This window comes from Diachasmimorpha longicaudata, chromosome 13, assembly GCF_034640455.1.
Source record: "Diachasmimorpha longicaudata isolate KC_UGA_2023 chromosome 13, iyDiaLong2, whole genome shotgun sequence".
NCBI classification, from domain to species: domain Eukaryota; kingdom Metazoa; phylum Arthropoda; class Insecta; order Hymenoptera; family Braconidae; genus Diachasmimorpha; species Diachasmimorpha longicaudata.
Window position 1 is genome coordinate 6,346,509 of NC_087237.1, and position 19,886 is coordinate 6,366,394.

General features: G+C 39.4%; 3 protein-coding genes across 5 annotated transcripts in view; 2 read left to right on the forward strand and 1 right to left on the reverse strand.

The window, feature by feature from the left end:
• Positions 1-19,886, reverse strand: part of LOC135168810 (GAS2-like protein pickled eggs) — a 215,368-nt gene that overhangs the window by 163,195 nt on the left and 32,287 nt on the right. For 2 of the 3 annotated variants that reach the window (XM_064133349.1, XM_064133352.1), the window contains one exon: positions 5,856-6,050. The exons of the other annotated variant lie outside the window; for it this stretch is intronic. The gene's annotated coding sequence lies outside the window, so the exon portion shown is untranslated. The remainder of the gene's footprint in view (positions 1-5,855; positions 6,051-19,886) is intronic. 3 annotated transcript variants of the gene reach the window in all.
• LOC135168885 (uncharacterized) lies at positions 1,055-1,794 on the forward strand. The gene is made up of 3 exons (XM_064133491.1): positions 1,055-1,264; positions 1,322-1,579; positions 1,660-1,794. Exons 1-3 carry the CDS (start codon positions 1,185-1,187, stop codon positions 1,691-1,693), a joined length of 372 nt encoding a protein of 123 aa, XP_063989561.1. The 5' UTR covers positions 1,055-1,184; the 3' UTR covers positions 1,694-1,794.
• LOC135168317 (uncharacterized) lies at positions 1,794-5,861 on the forward strand (the record flags this gene model as incomplete). The annotated part of the gene is made up of 5 exons (XM_064132351.1): positions 1,794-4,268; positions 4,331-4,429; positions 4,490-4,705; positions 4,869-5,189; positions 5,257-5,861. Coding segments are annotated over 5 exons (3,156 nt in total), but the record flags the coding sequence as incomplete, so codon positions are not given.

Below are 19,886 nucleotides of genomic sequence, written 5' to 3' on the forward strand. Positions count from 1 at the left end.
AAGCGATGGTGAAGTTTATGGATGACGACTGGGATTTAAATCCAGAAAGAGTAACCGCAAAAGGCTACTCTACTCTGGGCAAACTAAGAAGTTACCACGGCGAATAAGGAAACAGAGTGGGAGATAAAGGCTCTGGATCATTTAGCGAATTAACAATTATAATACGCGATTAGAATTCTTATCCATTAGCATAAGCGGCCGTGCAGTGGCACTGGAAAAGTTCGAGTGTTCGCGAGTGCCGCGCGCCACACTGGAATAATTTCAACGTTCGGGGGGGTTTTAAAACCCACCCCTTTACCAAAACCCTGGAAGCGAACCAGGAAAAACGAGAGAATCAACATGAAGAATATACCAGGAAAAGCGCACTGGGAAAATGGATTGATGGATTGAACGAAAGCTTTTGCGTCATTCACATAAAGTTATTCAATCGAGATTATGCAGATCCACCGGGAGGTTAAAGTTATAAAAAAAAAAAAAAAATTCTCCAAGTGACAATTTTATTCTTGTCGACGACATTTCTGTTGCGAGTCTCATGTTTTCTACATAAGGATTCACACAAAAATTATTATTTGTTAAAAGCTCTTTCCTCGGCACTCAATACCCCAAAAAATAAATAAATTCCAGGTAAGTAGTAAAAAAAATTTATCTAACAAAGGGATTGACGCGATGGAACTCGAAAAAAATAAACTTTCATTTTATTTACTCATCCATACATGCATGAACTATTTTAGCGCAAAAAGGATGAAGATTAAAACAGAAAATATTCGTGATTCTGTCTGGTAAAGCTGTTATGTTCTGGTGGAGAAAGTTTTTTTGGTTCAATACCTTTTATATGAAGCAGTGAGAATTGGAGATTGGATTAAGGGGTTTTTCATCGGATTATGGACTGAATTCATTCGGAAAAATAAAAATATGGTTTTACTAGGCATCTGGTGTTGAACACATCAATACATTCGCAGGTAACGAGTTGGTCTGTTATCAGGCGAGTTGGTTAAGTCGATATAAACACATCGGTATTGGTAAAGTACCGACTGTAGCACAACAAACAACTGATAATCTAGGAATTTAATATAAATGTTTATAACTTGAAGTTTGATCAATACTCGACTCGAAGTTTCATTATATTTGGAAAATTGATGTGATGTAAAATTATCATTTGAAAATGGTATTCCAACGCGATTAAAATGTGGAGTGAACAGAAGCGAGAAAGTAGGAGCTCCGTTTTGCCGAGAAAAACAAATTTGAGACTTGTACCGAAGACGAAGTAAGTGTTTCTCAATGAAACTCAGACATACAAATTAATTTGTACAAATATTCGAAGATGGGAGGGACCACGACAAAAGCCCAAGTCCTACTGGAAGGATGTATTCGAGGACCTGGACACCAACCGGTTAAAAGTAAATCAGCCTTTACTCTCCCTATTCCCTTCCTCCTTAGGTATTCCCATCGAAAGTGGCGTCAGCATTCGTGATGAGGTACTCGCGAAATCAGAAACACCAGATGTCAAGGCTAAATTCATCATGAATGAACCAATAGTCAAAATCTCCCCGCCATCTCCATCACATAATGGAACTGAAGGGTCGGTTGCACCTCCGAAAACTCCTATAATTGATTCTTTGGAATATTTAAAGAGTCATGATGTGAGTAATTTCGATCTAGACGTTGCACGAGTGAATGCAGTTTCCGATGTTGAACAACCCAAAGACATTGCAGAAGATAAAGCAAAAGCTCAAGAGAAAGCTCCCGCAGGTCTCTCGTCCATTGGCCAGATATCTCAGTTAACTAAAATCTCAAGGTACGTTAATGATTTTTTGGCGAGCACAAAGGTGAAGATTAAATCTTCCACCTTTTCAAAGAATTACATTCAACCGCAGCCGGGAGTACCTCTAGGGACACCTGAAAGTCCTGGTATCGATGAGGGAATTCCGATCAGTACCGATAATCAAGTGAATCTAGAAGATTCCCCTCGCATCTCCGAGCCAACCAAAATTATTCCAGAGGAACCACAAGTGACTGATGAACAAATATTACAGCAGAAGCATGTGATATTTGAAGAACTTGTTGAAGACAATGTAGAGCCGTCTGACACCTCATACGGAAGAATTCCTCGTGGGCGAGCACCGAGTCTTGGGGTCGCCAGTCTAGTTCCAAGTTTTGGAAAGATGATATCTTCCCTGGAATACTCGGACTCCGTGGGAAGTCGATCATCAATCGAAAGCCCTCCTGATGATCTGAATGTCATGGAGGGAGGGAGTCCTCCAAGATCTCCTACACTTCGTCAAACACCGGACATAAGATCTAGATTTTTTTTGGAACCACCTGCTATTCAGTATCCTAGTAAGAGCGTTTACCCCGAGGACAAGCAATTCTTAGATTCTAGGAGCCGATTTTTCGGACGCACTTCTCTCAAGGAGATACCGCAACCAAGACGATATCCACATTGGCCGAGGCATACAATAATTCACACAATTCGAGCCCTGAAGACCATGAAAACGAGGACTAGAGCAAGTGATGCTTCTCATCACAAGCAGACGACATTTGGTTCGTCTGTTCTTCTTCAAGGACGTTCCATTGCGGAGAAATCGTCGAGTTCTAGTGTTGAACAGGAAGGGGGTCAGTCTCCGGATTCAATTTTTCCAATCATTGAAAAGAGTACTGGGGCATCAGGCAGTTCAACAAGTTCATCGAACGAGAGTACGGAGGAGACAGTTTTGAGAAGCTTTCCGACGAAATTACCCTCAGAAAAATCGAAACTAGTTCCTCTGATTCGAAAACCCTCATTAAAACTTGAAGATTTGCCGCCAATGGGGGGAATGTATCAACGGAAGAAGAGGAACAAGTGTTTGGCATGTATGTGCAGGGCGAAGTTCGAGGTTAAAGCAATTTTCAAACGGATTGATGAAGTCGAGGAGATGTCCCCTTACAAATCAGTAATTTCAGAATTTGACAATCTCCTCGCTGCGAAATTTACGGAAAAAATTACAAGAGCGCGAAAGAGATTGGAATTTATGACTGAGGATGAAGTGAGCCCCCTTCCGGAAGACCAAAAGGTAAGTGCGAAATCAAATACACTGCATGACAATGGGGAACGGCGACCGATGAGGACTAGTACTCTGGAGAAAAAATTTCCACAAAGTTCCGTGAAAGATGATCTCATCTCCACTAAGTCATTTGTTTCGACGTTATCTCTTACATCAGATCAATCAAGAACAGTTTCTGACCATGAAGATTCTGATCATTCTGGCCTAGAACCAGGGGCTGAACCTGGAGAAGAAATTCCAGGAACAGGTTCTCAATTTCGAGCGCCTTGTCATGCACCGTTGAATCTAAAACCTAGTCTCGAACCTCTGATGGCAATGAAAGGGAAAAAATCGAAATCAATACAATCACGTTCGGCTTCTCTTGAGAAGTCCCTGGATGAGGGAAGTGAAGATGACAGTGATCGTGACGATGACGATGATGGTGAAGATGGAGTTGCCAAAGTGGCAGAGCAAGTTGTGAAAAAATTACCTTCTGTCAAATCAACAGATGGTCAAGTTTCGAATACTGCGACGAATGAAAAGAAGGATCAAGTTATCCCATCGCAATCGCTCAAACTGGTATCGCCAGGGGAGGATCAAGACCATCATAAAGTGAAGCCTACACGTGACAGACCAATTACCCTGACATCAAATAGAAAATCATTATCTGAAGAAATCTACCATCAACTGAACGTCAAGATCAGATCAACCGATCACAATCCCAGTCGTTCATTCGATCCTCTCACTCCAGTGATGTCAGACTCTGAAATAATGGAGATGGTACAGCAATCTCTCGACACCCAAAAACCCATCAAAGACATTCTTTTCTCGTTATCAGAAGAATACACACAAAAGATATCGACAATGTTATTCACCAACGCATCATCAGGTGATCATAATTCTCAAAAAATCGCAAAAATAACGAATCGTCTGCTGACGCTACTAGTAGATTCCAAACTCTACCTCCATCCCGAACTCACTTCCTCTAACCTCGAATTTGCCTCCAAACAGAAATCCTACTGCAATTCCCAGCAGCTGAGGCGATTTCTTCCTTTCAAGTCCTACAATCTTGTTGCCCCAATTCTGGGAATGCCAGAGTGGCACCCAAAGCGCTGGTCCGCTCTAAAAAGCGCCAGAAGTTTCAAAGCCGGATTCAAAACAAAGAAGGTAACAACAGTGGTGGAGGATCCTTCATCTGTCTCCGCTGTTTCAGCGAGAACGGAAAGCGGTGATGACGTCGACTTGATTGTGAGTAATTCATTACACTCTGGTTATCTTCACCAAGAAGTGGAGTCATGTCTTTTGATTAGGTGCATCCTCCATCACCGAGGGCATCTCTCGACGAAGAATATCACAAGCAAAAGAAGATGAATCCTTATGCTGCCTTCCTCAGCAAGCCTAGGCGAAAAGTGAGTAATAATCATAACTCCTGTACCACTACAATTACTCGCGATGATGATGTTCACTAGGCAGTGATTTGGCGACCTCTAGTGGAACGAGATCTCGAAGGATACGATCCTGAGTCAACATTGAAATATCGGGCTGCCAGAGTAACAGACAAAATCTGCAAGGACTTCTGCGACTGGTTGAGATCCCTCGGAGGATCTCACGATACCATCGACGAGGACATTCTCAAGGACATGTTCGAGACAGACTTCACAGCTGAAGCTTGCCGAACAATGCGGGTAAGCAGCGTACAATTTTTGTTGGTATTTGATGGTTTTAGGACACCCTAAACGCGAAGAATCACACCCTTGCATTCCTCGCAAGTGGTAAGACAGGGGTTGGTGGGTTGAGACATATTAATCGAGGGTAATTTCCCTTAACCTATGACTCTTATCGACTCAGATCTGCGTGAGAGAGATGCCCATGGTACCGACTGTCGTAGCAGCGATGAGGCATTGCCCGGAGAGTGGTGAACCGCAAGTTACCAGACGGCAACTTATCAGGGATGTTCGGGCAGAGAGGAAACCCCCAAAAATACTGGGCTTCGGATCGACTGTTCCCCATCACCTGCGATATATACCTCCTAACAATAACGTCTATCGCAAGTGGATTCACTGTGCAAATGTTCCCCAGGATCTCGAGAGTATGAGTTTCGTTTGGAAAGACATCACTCATTTGGACAGCGTCAAAGGCTTCGCTAATTGGCTCCGTAAACAACCCCACGTTAGTATTCTTCATTAGTTAATTTTCTTAAACAATGTCTTATAATTTCTCATGGCTTTTTAAGCAGGTCAAGCTACCGCTGGCTCTTCACAGATTGAAAAAGAAAAAATAAGAAATATGGAACTCTTCAAGAGTCTTTGGGACCAAGATATTGAACGGAATTAATATCGATAGGAATCCTGTGCATTAATTACCCCCAATTTGTTGAATCAAGTTTAAATAATGACCGGAATATAGCTCTACGCAACTTTGAATTGTTGGAGAATTATAATGATGTTTAATTGGGAATATGCGTATACGAAAAGTTTTGTACTTGATGAAACCGTAAATTCAGCACGATCTTAATGAATATGAAAGCTAATTCCCTCTCATCGAATATTGATCCGAGTGACTGGTTGCTGCTTCTCGCTATAAATATGGTGAGACAGAATGTCAAATGTGGAACGCTAAGATTTGCGCCTGTCTGTGACAAGAAATCACCGGGGGATGTTTGCAGAGAAAGATAAATGTCTCATTAAACAGCTCCATCTGTCGACACGACCTCTATCATTATCAAGATGTTCTCGCACCTTGTGCTTCTAATTAACCCGGTTATTTAATGAATTTTCAATTTTTTTTACGTTGAACGAGGCAATGATGAAAAATCAATCGAAAAATTCTACTCACATCAACTCCACGATTCCACGCACACTCGAAAATTCGTTCGGAAATTAGATGGGCTGGACTTCCGGTCCCTCATTAGTTCATCGAATCCATTGTGCCACGAAGTTCGTATGTGCTGTAGTGACGCCCAGGTCGACGCTCTATATCTGCTTTCTAACTAGCCTCCTCTCAGCTTGAAACCATCAGCTTCCCATTGTCCTGCAAATCCGGCGTATTTATATCTTCGAAAAGTTTTAGGTCAAAATTGGTCTATTGTTGTGTTTCGTGATTCTGCATATATGAGTTGTAAATACTATCTCTCTGGATTATGCACATTGTTGATAGATTTTTTGGTGTGTCAATATTATTGGAAAACAAATTAAATTTCACGCACGATGGACTAATTAAACTACGGAAAATCATTGCGCCTTTCCTGATTTTCAGGGAAATTTTCATTTATGACGATTGCATAATTATCTCGAATTGTGCTGGCATTATTGTAAAATAAAATAATGATTTTGGATTATGATGTCACTGGCGTAGAATAAACCGTTTTTTTTTTATTCAAAGGATTAAAGCTTGATTTTCTACCCCATCCTGCCGCGAAAAAAGTTTCGTCGGAGCTTGATTAGATTGACTCCGATCCTCCGGGAATACATCACGTTGAGAAAAAAACCCCGAACGAGCTGTCGATAAATTTTCGCCTCGATACTCAAAGGCCAATGCTTGTTTTTCCCTCACCGTGATTCCATTAATTTATTCCTTTTTCTTATCAGAGAGTTGATGGAATTCAGTTTTAAAACTAACGAAGGGATAACCCGTGAAAAATGTTGTCAAGGGTAGATGAAGTGAGAATAACCCAACTTTCTCTCAAATTAATTCTCCAATCTCATGTTTTTCAAGCCAATTTCAAATTTCTACTTCTTTCACTAATAAATTATTGACACTAACTCAACGTTCATATAGTAGAAAGAACAAATTTCTTTAATAAAAATAAATTTTCCCTCACCCTAAGAAAACTGTCAATTTCGTTGGCATAAAAAATGGATTCATAAATTATTTATTTACTATAAATAAAACTTGGAATGAATTTTTCATATCATTAAAATAAATCAGTTTTCCGAGAAATTCTCTCGTTTAGACAACTTTCCCGGACTTTTCTAGACAATTTTCCTCCAACTTTTCTCTTCGGACGGATACATATTACGTTTTAGGATGTTTTGTACCTCAGATGTTATAAATGCTACGGTTTTACCACATGCAACGACATTGACACACGTCCACACATCCACAATTCGCATTTCAACACAACTACCTTCGACTTCCACATCCGGCCTGACCCGGAAGGCCGCTCCCCGCGTTTCTACGTCAGGTCACGGTACACCAGTACCAGTACCATCGTACAACATCACTTTTCACGCACACACCCTTACATCAGAAATAATTCGCATTTACCTATTACGGGCCACCGTATGTAGGATATTGAATAAGAAAAAATGTATATATGAAACAAATAAACGAGGCCGAAAGAGGCCCGGCTTCAGGCGAGGCTAATCAGTCTTTCCGTTGATGCCACAACCATCGCATCGAAGTGCTGCACTAGTTGCACATTACATTACTCTTATATAAATATTTTAATATTATTTTTGTGAGTGGCAAACGATAATTCATGAAGATCCGACAATTTTCATAATTTCAAGTTAGAAATCTAGAAAATATCCGTCACATTTGACAGAAAGAGAATTTATTCCACTCCTGTAGCTACCAAAGTACAGTAAAATACCTGGGGCATAATGGGCCTGCGTTAGCATGAACTTCATGAGAAATTATTGAATATTGGGACATGATTTCATGTTAATTCGCATCGAGACTTGTATGTAAACATTTTTAATTTATTTCTGTGAGTACCAGCTCCCCATTTCATTTCATTTTATGTTTAATATCATTATTATATTTTTAATCTGTAAATCGTGAAAACACCCTCGAGATGTGATTTAAAAAGGGAGGGATTTTCCTCTCAACAATCCAAAAACCACATTTTTCCCTCAACAATATTCAACCCCGAAGGCACATAGATGACAATATCACACGAAATTTACGAGACATCGTTAAAAATTTGGAGATGATTTAATCCGTTAATGACGACAAAAAATTCTTCAAAGAGTTTTAAAAACCAATTTGGACTCGTAGTTAAACTCTTTCCAGTTTCAAGGGAAAAAAAAATAACAATGAGAGAACTGAACATATCGGCGCTTAGTCGGGGTGACAAATGCCCGGTGCACGTGACTCGATCAGTGGCGACGACCCCCACTGTGAAATCATACAGACAATTGGACAAACGGACAAGCGTGAAGTGTTACTAAAGTTTGCTCGATTACCCACGATATTCGTTGGCATCCCCTTGGTGTGCGGTAATTAATACGGCAGTAGTCTCTTCATCACGAGGCGAGATAAAAATCGTTGATCACACGATTTTATTGGGTAAGAGCCTGACATTCCATCGTCCGGATCATGTTTCGAGGGGTGAGTAATCAGTAAATGATACAGTTAGCCATTTATAGAGGGCAGAACGGAATAATTCAAAGTCTCCCGAGTTTTTTCAATCGTGAATATTCAGTGTAATTATTGTTACATTTTGTATAATTATGAATATCAATAAATTGGTGAAAATACGAAATGATTTTCATAGCCGAAAATTAATGGGCTGTAAATCATTTATGGAAAATATGGCTGTAAATGTTCGAAATATTAATTAACGTTTCATTGTACGTTATTACCTTAACTATATATTTTCCAATTTTTCTCGGATTAAAAAATATTGTTTAACGACTGAGGGTGTGTGAAAAATTAGCAGATAAATCCCATTTTCCTGCTTCAAATCTCGAATTAAATTTTCCAACCAAGACTAGTTTATCCAGTAGTCTCTCACGACAATAAAGATAAGAAATACAGATAAGAAAATAATTCTGCAATCCTGTATGCATGCATACATACAAATAACATCGTAAATGTACCTCCGAAGGAGGTGGCCCAAGGGGATGGAGCCTTCACTCCGAGGGCATACGAAGAGACTGAAAGGAGAGGGATGGAGTGGGTGGTCCGAAGCTCACTCGAAGGGATGTGCACGTGTAGACGTATGTAATTTACATAGGTGGAACGTGGTCAAAGGATTTACGTTGCCATAGCTCAGGCTGAGTTGTACTGAGCATCGAAGAGAGAAAGACCTGTGTCAGATTCCAATGTCCAGAAAGAATTTATGTTTGTCAAAAGCTGGAGCTTTCAGGTGGAAGAGGACGATGAGAAATTCCATGATTCCTAATGAGCTTCATATTTCCTAAGTTACCCTGGACAGTCATCTGATAAATGTCCAGTGACTTCATGGACTGACCGAATTTTATTAATTAAAATTTCACAAGTTACAAGTTACCTATCAGAAATATCAGGACTTTGAGCCCTTCTCCAGCTCAAAAGACAAACCCCCATGGCTACCATAAATATCATCTCCACGAAATAGCAACCCCTGTCACCAACATCTCCCACATCAACACAAAACTCGATTCCAACAGCTCCTGAGACCATCTACAAACACTAATTATTCATCACAATTTCGAATATCCATTGACCAATCATAAGCCACCTGTCACATCCAAAAGACATTCTCCAGAACTGACCGAGCTGTACGATTCCCTATTCAGATTGACTCAGTTGGGAGCTCTCTGGTTAGTAGGGAAATTAAATTCTTCCCTCTGTTCGTACTCCAACGTCCCACTCACCTCTATTATCCTGTAACTGTATACGCATACCAGCTTGTGCTCCACTTCCATCGTCAAATCAGGCTTTAGCTTTCATGTACACTAGATACCATACTCCCGGTGCTGAAGGTTAAGCAGGTGAATACCAATCGCTCGATACCGAATTTCAGGGGTATTATTTATAGTAATTTTTCAATACAGACATCAATATCCAGAAAAAATTACAAATTCACGTCACCGTGTCATAAAATTGACCATCTGTCAGAATAAAATCTATCCAGTCCACAATAAAAATTGAATCAACATTATCATATATTAATTGTCTTCCATGATACCCTTTTATCGAACAACAGGGGAATTCTTATCGATTTTTTTTTTCTGTAAAGAATTTCTCTCCACCCGATGCATATCGTGTCTCCGCAAAATCCACCAGATACCAACAATTTTTTATCATCTCCCTAAATCCCTTATCACAGCTTATGACCCTCCCTCCCTCCCCCTCCCACCCACACAATTGTACACGGTCAGTTTAATGCGTATTCCACAACCACCGGATATGTTCGATTTGATCGTTTATGGTTTGTACTTCTTGCTTGTCCTCTCAAACGACAACTGTTTTCCGCTTAAAGCGTCAATATCACTGCGGTTTGGATCGAATGTTTGAACTCGGAAACTTAAACTGCCTTAGGTGCCTCTCCCTTTATCTCTCATTCCATCGGCATCCCAGAAATTGAACGTATCCCTGAGTCAATGATGATTCGAGAAGTTAATGCTCTTTGTTTCACGCAAAATTCAAATTTAACCGAAAGATTGTCATTGATTACTTCATCCACACGCCTCAACTCCTTATGCATAAAATGGTTTGTATATTGAGTATGGAAAATGAATATTTAAGGAATTGGTTTTCGTGAGGGGCGCGTGCTATGGGCCCCGGGCAAAAAGATGTTCATTCACCCGAACTATTGCATCTCACCGGAGATGTGGGGAACGCTTGACACTGATTTACACCCTATAAGAGGGTCCCGTGTGAAATCACTACTTTGGTTGCGCTGTCAAAGCCCCGGGGCTCCAGAGTTTGCATTTTTTTTTATTCTTATTGTTAAAAAATTTCCGCAGGAAATTTCGGGCGCACTCGAAATTGTATTACGTATGGTAATACAAGAAAAAATTTTGGTAACAATTAAACGATTGGTATCAAAATAAATAAATTAATTGAATGAACTTTTACCACAAAAAATGTTTTTGATTCAAAAAATCAATTACTCTATTGTTTAAAATTGAGACTAGGTAATTAGTTAATTTAATTTGTCATTAATTAAAGGTGAATAGCCAGTGATAATGACTAATACCAATCTGTGCTCTTTAATAAACTGCTTCAATGACTATTTCATTAAAAAAATACCAGTCAACAGTCCGGGAAATTAAAATTTGTTCCCACAGTATTCAGTCCCGTTGCTCTCCTTTCATCGCAGGTAAAAACTTCCCCTAACAATTCAAATAATACTTCCAGCAGGTTGTGAATAGGCCGTTGGTACGAAGTCATAAAAAAGGAAAATCTCATTAGCGGAAGGTGCAATGATATCAGAAGTGATTCTACAAGTTGAATCTCGAAAAGTTTCAAGATCCCGGGCAATAGTAAAATAAAACCTCGGCAATTCCGTGCAACAATTGCTTGTTGATAATTAGTTCGAAAAATACAATGTCTCGAATTACGGAAAAGCATCAGATAAAAATAACCCTATAACGAAGATGAGAAACAATTAAACTCCCAATTTAACTGTTGCAATAAATTCAATTGATTTTCCACATGATATTTGATTGCGTAATGAAATGAATTTGATATAGGTCATTAGAGATCAATTGACATGATTTCAAGGTTCGGGGGATTCAATGAATTTCCACAATTTGCATTGAATTTCACTCCACTTCCGGGAATTAACCGCGGAAAATTATTTTGAAATGATTGAGGATCAAAGTGGAGTGAATTCACACGAGAATTTATTCGTCAAATTTAGCAGTCGGATAATACGTCATTAGACTGTATGATAATTCGAGAAATCCGGGATTTCCAGTCTATGGGGATAAGCGGCCATTGATCGAATCCCCGATCGGCTCCTAGTGCGAGGGTGAAAATAAAATTCACCGTTCGACGGATGGGGGTAATTACGAGTAATTTATATTACTTGGCATTGACATGTAAATGATTTCGTGTCCGTGCCACCTTCACTGAAAGAGTGGGAATCGATATGTGTCGTAAGGAGGAGAGACCTGCGTCGGGTGATTATTGGCATTGCAACTGTTCGCCCTATTCCGTTCGTTTGAATTTTATCCTCGATATTCCATCGATGTAACCACCCTTTTTATCATTTCTCTTCAGCGAAAACGTTCATCTTATGAATAAATAATTCCTTAAAATAGACATTGTTGTCTTCATGTGGAAAAAAATCCACATTTTTACCTCAGTACCTCAGAAAAATTAATTTATTTCTTCATCTATCTTCAATCTATTGATCTATTTCGTGTGATACATTAATATTAATTCCCCAAACCGCATAATCAAGTCAAAGAAAAATATGAACGAATAATTTACATGACCGTCAGTGTCGCCCCTGGAATTTTCATTTTTTTTCCAACTATTCCATCCAAAAAAAAAATCTTTTCAAAAATCAACCCCTTCCATCTCACCAACCCACTAGATTCTCTCCCATTTTTTTCCCTCGTGTCTATAAACCTTCACAGGCCCGCGAAGTGGCTCTCACGGGTGTGTTAACACGACACATACAGTTTATCTACGGCTCAATTGGCCAACGATCCCCTCCCCCTCCAGCCTCCTCATCACCTCCTCCCCCTTCCACCCAACTCTTTTGATGTAAACTAAAATATCGCTAGCCGAAACAACGAGCAAAAGCAAATCTGCTCAAAGTGAGCGATTGGGTGTCCCCATAATTCTATCTCTCGCCAACATTCGGCCTCACCAAGGGCTCTCCTTCTTCATCGTCTGCATCGACGCACGCCGGCTTCAAAGTATTCACGTGGACCACGCTTGAACCCTCTCCACAACTCCCACCACCCCTTCTCCAACCCCCTTGCCCTCCTGTCTCACCCGCCATTACTGTACGCGCGACTGTGTATACCTCAATGACCAATTATCTTTGTATCTTTGCCGATGTCTAGTGAACCGGGTGGGTGAAACTGTCAATGGAAAAAGGGTTTTGGCGGTGGATGAGACATATGTAACGACGATGAATATGGCAAGGGGTGCGGGAGCAGAAGGAGAGAAGATGAGCTCAAAACAAATTTTATAGGCAATTTTTTATATGTACTTCTTTGTGGGTTAGAATAACCAGGGGAGGGGGGGGGGAACATTTATTGGGCTTTTGTTGACGGTTTTAAGTTTATTTTGAGGTTATGTGCAACCAAGCGTTGGGGGTATGCCTTCCGGATGGAGGAGTTTGGGACAATAGAGGGAGTGAGGGAGGCAGGCGACGACGATAGTGAGACTGGGATTTTTTTAAATTAATGAATTCATGGTGACAATCAATGACATTTGGAGAGTCTTGAAAATTATTGTTAATAGACTTAGAAAATTTGTGATGGTAAGACGTGAAAGGAGGGACAGAGGGAAAAAGTAGAATTTTCCTAGTCTTCAAAATATTTATTAAAATCTGGTCAATAGTCAAAAGTGACTTATCTCCTTTTACCCCTTCGCTGCTGATTTAATTTCTGAATATTCATGTTCCACTGAAAACTCGATCAAGTCGTGAAATTTTCATCTGACCTCTGCTGAAACCTCATGAAGCTCCTCGACGTCTCCCTAAAACTTGAATTTTCCCTCACGAGAACTGCTCCCATATTTTCCATGAAATTTTCAAAAATAATCTAAAGCGACCGTCATTTAACGTAAATGACAAATAAATTCTTCAAGTTAAGTTTTTGACGACTCAATGATCTACGTTTCCTTGAAATAGACGTGTTTCGCACAACAGCTGAGTCATGCTAGATTACCAACAAATTTCGTTGAGATTCTCATTGAGAATGGCGTCACGTTGGTGGCCCAGGGGTTGGTTCATGTTGCAGTAATTCCAAATTGGTTTTGGACAAGCGGTTACTTACGATCCACGAGGATCTGTGAGCATCCATCCGCTATGAAGGATCACCAAAACCCCTGAATACCCCGGTTTAGTTTCGTCGTAATTACGCGCCGCTGTGAGGCTTAGCCGATCCTTATTTATACACGCAAGCAAGCTCTCCTCTACCACCACCACGATTATACGTGATATTTTCGCAGAACAGAGATTTTTGAGGAGATAATTCATCGCAGAAACTCTTCACCAACTGATCACTAGTATAAACTCATTATTCCATTAATAAAAATAACGTCAAGACGTTTTAATTGGAGATATTAGAATTAACATCGTGATGAGTATTTATTTCGATCGTGTTTTGAAATTAAATAATAAAAAGTGGGGAATTGAGGGTCAATTACGGTCGAAGTCAAAAGCACTTGAATATCCTTAAATCACGGAGTTGTGATACTTTTCGATGACTTATTGATTTTTTTTCGATTTATTGGAGCTGTGAATTTATCGAGGGGGGGGCGGAAGAGTGATGAGGTGGGCGATACCAAACGAATTCAAACATAATATCATCGCAAGAAAACAAGGGCGAGAAAATTTCAAATATTATAACAACGAAAATTAAATTACATCCGGACTTGTTTGGCCCAAACAAATATCTCGGCATCATTAAATAATTTTTCAACACAACTAATTTATTCTCTCGATAAATCCCGACTTTCCTAGCTCTTTCATTTCACCCAATTGAGTAATGTTTCTATTCCTCCCAATAAAAATAATAAACAATGCTTAAAAACCACCCCAGTATATTCTCCAACCCACCAGCTCAGAATATCAAATACAGAACAGCAATGAAAAAACTATAAATGAACAATCGTTCTGGCCGAACGAGTAATCCAATCATTCCTCCCCCATTTTTGTTAATTTCTAAGAATAATAGAAAAAAATTCATGCACCATTGGTAGCTTCAATCAGAGACACCGAGAGAATATATCCGCGGCCGGCTGTGCTCTGATTTCCTCTACTGAGCTTTTTTTTTTCCTTTTTTTTCAGGAAAATGCGGCGCGCGCATTTGCAAACGCCTGCGCTCCCTCCTCGTGGAGGAGAGGAGAGACTATCAAAAGCTTGTGACGACGATAGCGCGCGGTGACACTGTGAGACGTGCACTGGCCTTCCACCGGGAAAGGTGTGTGTCCCCCCAGTGGCACGAACATGCCCCATAAATAAATATATTCGATAATTAACGAGCAGTTAAATCCACCCCTAAATCAGTCATCTACCGATTACTCTCGTGTTTTTTAACCGCTAAATCCGACCACTTTCGACTACCGAGTGAATTATCTAGTTCATTTGGACCATAAAATATCCTTGAAAGATCGTAAATCAATTGTTCGTTATTTTAGAGTTGTTATTAACCGGACTTTGATGGCGCAATGACGGGCAATGTGCAAATAGAGTGAAAAAAAAAAGTGTCTGAAATAATGTAGATGTAGAAGGGATGAGGAGAGTACATTCATCCGAAAACGGTGGAAAAGGGTAGGTCAACCCGTGGGACAGGGTGGGAGGGAGTATGGGGTGGATAGAAAGGGGAATAGGGGTGGAGAGAACGGTAGGGGATAAGGGGTTCTCGGGTAGAAGCAGAAAGGATCCAGAGATTGAGAGAAACGCGCCAATGAAGCTCACAGAAGAGGGTCGGTTACCACTCCTGTCTCAGGGGTACTTTCGTCTCTGAATAGTCGCGCGCCAAATTCACGGCTGAGAGGCATTAAACCGGCAATTCGATATTTTTTAAAAATCGTTCATCACGTGTGGCTATCAATTCCACGATTTAATTGCCCTGGCAATGGTGTCATTACGATTTTATTATCAATTATTCAGGGTTATGACTGACGCAGAGGATGAAGATTTGTGGATAAAACAGGTCAGTGGAGAAAATTAATACTCATCTTTTTTAAAGCTAATGTACTTCACTTTTTTTTCATTTTTTTTTCTTTCGAAGTTGAAAGCATTTTGTGGTCTTTGTTCGGGAATTTTTTCAATGAAAATTGTAAACAATTCAATGAAAAAATTCTGATTGAACGTTTATCGGAAGAAATAAAGTTTCGATTCACGTAATTGGAAAAATTTTGTAAAATCTTTGGAAAACATAACTAAAAATGTGACTGAGTTCTGTTGAAAGATACCCACATTTCACCAGTAAAATTTGAGGGTGGAAATTTTTGGAAATTCAAATTGTTACTGCACCTAGAAAATGCTCTTGTTCTACCCCACCAACTTCAAAGAGGATTTCCCTCTAAAACGAATTGCCTGATATTCTTGAATATCCCTAAAATGAAACGAAATGTCGTTCTGTCTCGTGATAAAAATAAAATGCAACGTAAGGTCGGTAGTAAACCGCATCGTCGTGTCAATTTTACATTTTTTATTCTTCTTTTTTTTTTGTAAAATGACGCCACTTTATATTTTTTTAATGACGAAGTAGACTACCCTTGGGTGGAGAAAGTTGAGAGTAAGGATGACGGAGTTTGGTTGGATGGTGTTAACGTCTCGTTAACGGGATTAAGTACCAATTAGCTTCTTACCCTTCTGAGATTGGTTGCCAGTTGAAAAACTTTTAATTCGATAAGTGGTGTGTTTGGGCTCACTGCTTGTCTGCCGGGTAATAGATACGAGAGAAATCAAGATTTCTCCTCTCAACTCCATCCCCCATCCCAACGAAAATGTTACCATCGGAGGGATAAGGGAGGACAAATGGACCGGGTTCGATCGGTTATAACTGGAGAACACTTGAGTCCAATTTCTCAACGTTTTTTTTCTTTCATTTTTCAGTGTTTTCTTTGGTTTAAATAAGAGGTGTCGAGCAAACAATTTCTCTGAATTTTACGTGCAATTGAGTATAACACTGACCCGATAAACCCGTACCCTCATTTAATTTTCTGTGGAATGAATGGCCCCGAGGGAGATACAAACGTCTCCCAAAAAGAATAACCGCAAAAATTATAATATTTAGAAACATTTTTTTTTCCTTCCCAAGTAAATGGATTCCATCCGCAAGTAGTTAACTAATTGTTCCTCTTCCCATGACGTTGACTCATCAAACTAGTATTATTTATCCAGAATACATCGACATTTACACTCCATTTTCCCCACTCAAGTCCTCCATCGATTTCACCCGAAATCCCTTTTCCACGTCTCAATTTCCACTGGGAAATGACAATTTCCCGGAGTACATTTAGTTAGCCAACATTTATTGCAAATTACGTAATGCCGACAGACATTTGCAGTGGCACCATCTAATATTCTAGGAAATTGAGGTAAAAGTGGAGAGATAAAAATTTCAGGGGCTTGAATTTTAGGAAGGAATACGGAGAATGGAAAAAGGAAAAGCATTAAGAGAAGGAAATTGTCGTCCCCCGACCGCCCACAGGCGGTTAACGAAATTGGCTCTCATTTGGTGGTGAGGGGGGTGAAGAGAAGAAAAAAAAATTTTTTCTCTCCTTCTCCCCTCCCCCTCTCTCCTTATCAAAAACACGGGTCAGTGTACCACTTTATCAGTCATAGTTAATCCCTCTCTAACGATCTTCTGTACTTTCTTCAAAGTAGATGAAAACAATCTAGGGAACGATGGTGGTAGTGAGAGACGGGTTGAAGGGTGAGATGGAGGAAATGTCTGATTGGATTGTGAGCTCAATTACACGGCCATCAATTTGTTTCGTTTTTCTTGTTGCGTTAGTGAACGAGAGGAAACTGGTATCACAAAACTAGAGCACATTCGAGTCTTGAATTAAAGTTACGCTTCTTCCGGCATTGGGTACGGAAAGATTCGGTCGATTTTACTCGAGACGTATTGCATTTACCGGTAAGGGTTGTGAGATACGCGGAATTACAGATGGATTCAGAATAGTTTGAAAAAAGTACTCGGTACTTTTCATTCCTGATGGTATATTTTCGTGTAAGTGATTTTTAAACGTATCCAAGGATAAAAATAAAGTGAACCATTTATGAAATGATTGAATGTCAATAGTTTTCAAAGTTTCAGAATAATAATGTGGAAAAATAAAGTTGGAGATTCAATTTTTCTTGACACCGAGGAACCATGCAAAACTGTATCTTTCAATTTTCTACTTATTATTAATAAGTTAAACATTAAATTGATTTTTTCTCACGTGAATAATATTTTATTACTGAACAATGTCTACGCGTTTGCGTAGAAATAAATACCAAAGTATTTTGAGAATTAAAACTCCCTCATATGCACCCTCTCCCTACCATTTATCCTCAGAGTGGCAATTTCATCAATACGTTATGTATCCCCAAACAAAATATCAATTATACTTAATTAACTGCACGTGCAGGCGTGCAATTGGACCACTTTGACCCCATTATTCAGCTTTAATAAATTAAATCATGGAGGTAATAGAGGGTATGTTGTACAGAAAATTTTAAAAACAGTTAGTGTAACCGATGGAAATCATGTCAACAATAATGAGCCACGTACATCTAGTCTAATTAAAAACATGTTGAGATTATTTTTTAATTTGCGAGAGTTCATTCATATCACCATCACGCGAATAATATCATAATAATAACAATTGTGGAGGATAAAATGTTGGGACAATGGCCGCCATTGCCATTGTCACATTCATCAGAAATGGACGTGAATTTTTAGTCACGAGGATTTAAAAAATATGAATGGCAACGGACATTCGGGGATTAGGAATATTCTCCCTGGTGATGACTGGACAATTGGACAGTTCGAATTGACTTCACTTTTTCCAAAATAATAAACTCAAATGGTCACGTTTCCATCGAAAAATCAATGGTTTAATCTCAAATACCTTATGTACAAGGAAAACAAAATGACAGAATTGTCACACAAGGACAGCCATTTTTCTTCGCATTATTTTTCTTCGCGTACAAAAATATTTCTCTGATTATTTTTCCCACCCAAATTTCAGCCAATAGAATTGCACCATTTGTTGATATTTTGTATAGCCTACCTCGAATATCAGCGATAATTTTTTGAATATTTTGGTAAACAAACGACACTTAACCAAATAAACCTCTTTTCATGTCATGGCACAATTCTCTTGGCCGAAATTTGGATAGGAAAAATAATCCCCTGAATACCACTCGAGCTTCAAAATTATAGAATATTTCCCTCTAGGTTCCCTGCATACAAATGAAGTCGTCAAGTTTTTCAGGAAAAATCACTCGTGCTTCGCACTCGTGATTTTTTAGCCTGAAAAACTTGACTCCTTCATTTGTTTGCAACGAATCTATCGGGAAATATTCGATAATTTTGAACCACTTGTGGTATTATATGTGATTATTTTTCCCACCCAAATTTCAGCCAATAGAATTGCACCATTTGTTGATATTTTGTATAGCCTACCTCGAATATCAGCGATTATTTTTTTCATCCCAATTTCAACCAATCAAATGGTGGCATTTCCCGTCACGTGGTACAAGTAAGAGAGTTTTACTTCGGATATTTTTCGGATATTTCCCTGTTTGTTGCTAAGCAATGAAAATATCCGATAAAGAATTTGTACGCGTTTCAAACCCCAAAACTGTCATTACAAAAAATCAAGTTCAAAGACTTTACCTCGACATGAGCAGATTTGGACGGGAATCCTTGGAGATTATTGATCAAAAAATTTTTTAAAATGTTCCTAATAATACAGTGAAGACAAAAGCCACAATTTGGAAATAATTCTCTGCATTTTGTGCAGACAAAAAATATACGCTGGAGAAGCCACGACTACGAGTGAACAACCATACTATATGACGTGAAATGCCACACATTTAATTGTTTGAAATTGGAATGAAAAAAATAATCCAGCCAAATACCCCTCGACCTTCAAAATTAATCGGATATTTCCCTCCAGTTTCCCTGCGTAGCACCGATCGGGATAAGATTCGCAGAAAAACCCTCGCGCTTCGCGCTCGGGTTTTTTAACCTGCGAACCTTATCCCTCTCGTTGCTACGCAACGAAACTCTCGGGAAATATCCGATAATTTTGAAGGTCTTGGGGTATTACCACTGATAATTTTTTGAATATTTTGGTAAACAAACGACACTTAACCAAATAAACCTCTTTTCATGTCATGGCACAATTCTCTTGGCCGAAATTTGGATAGGAAAAATAATCCCCTGAATACCACTCGAGCTTCAAAATTATAGAATATTTCCCTCTAGGTTCCCTGCATACAAATGAAGTCGT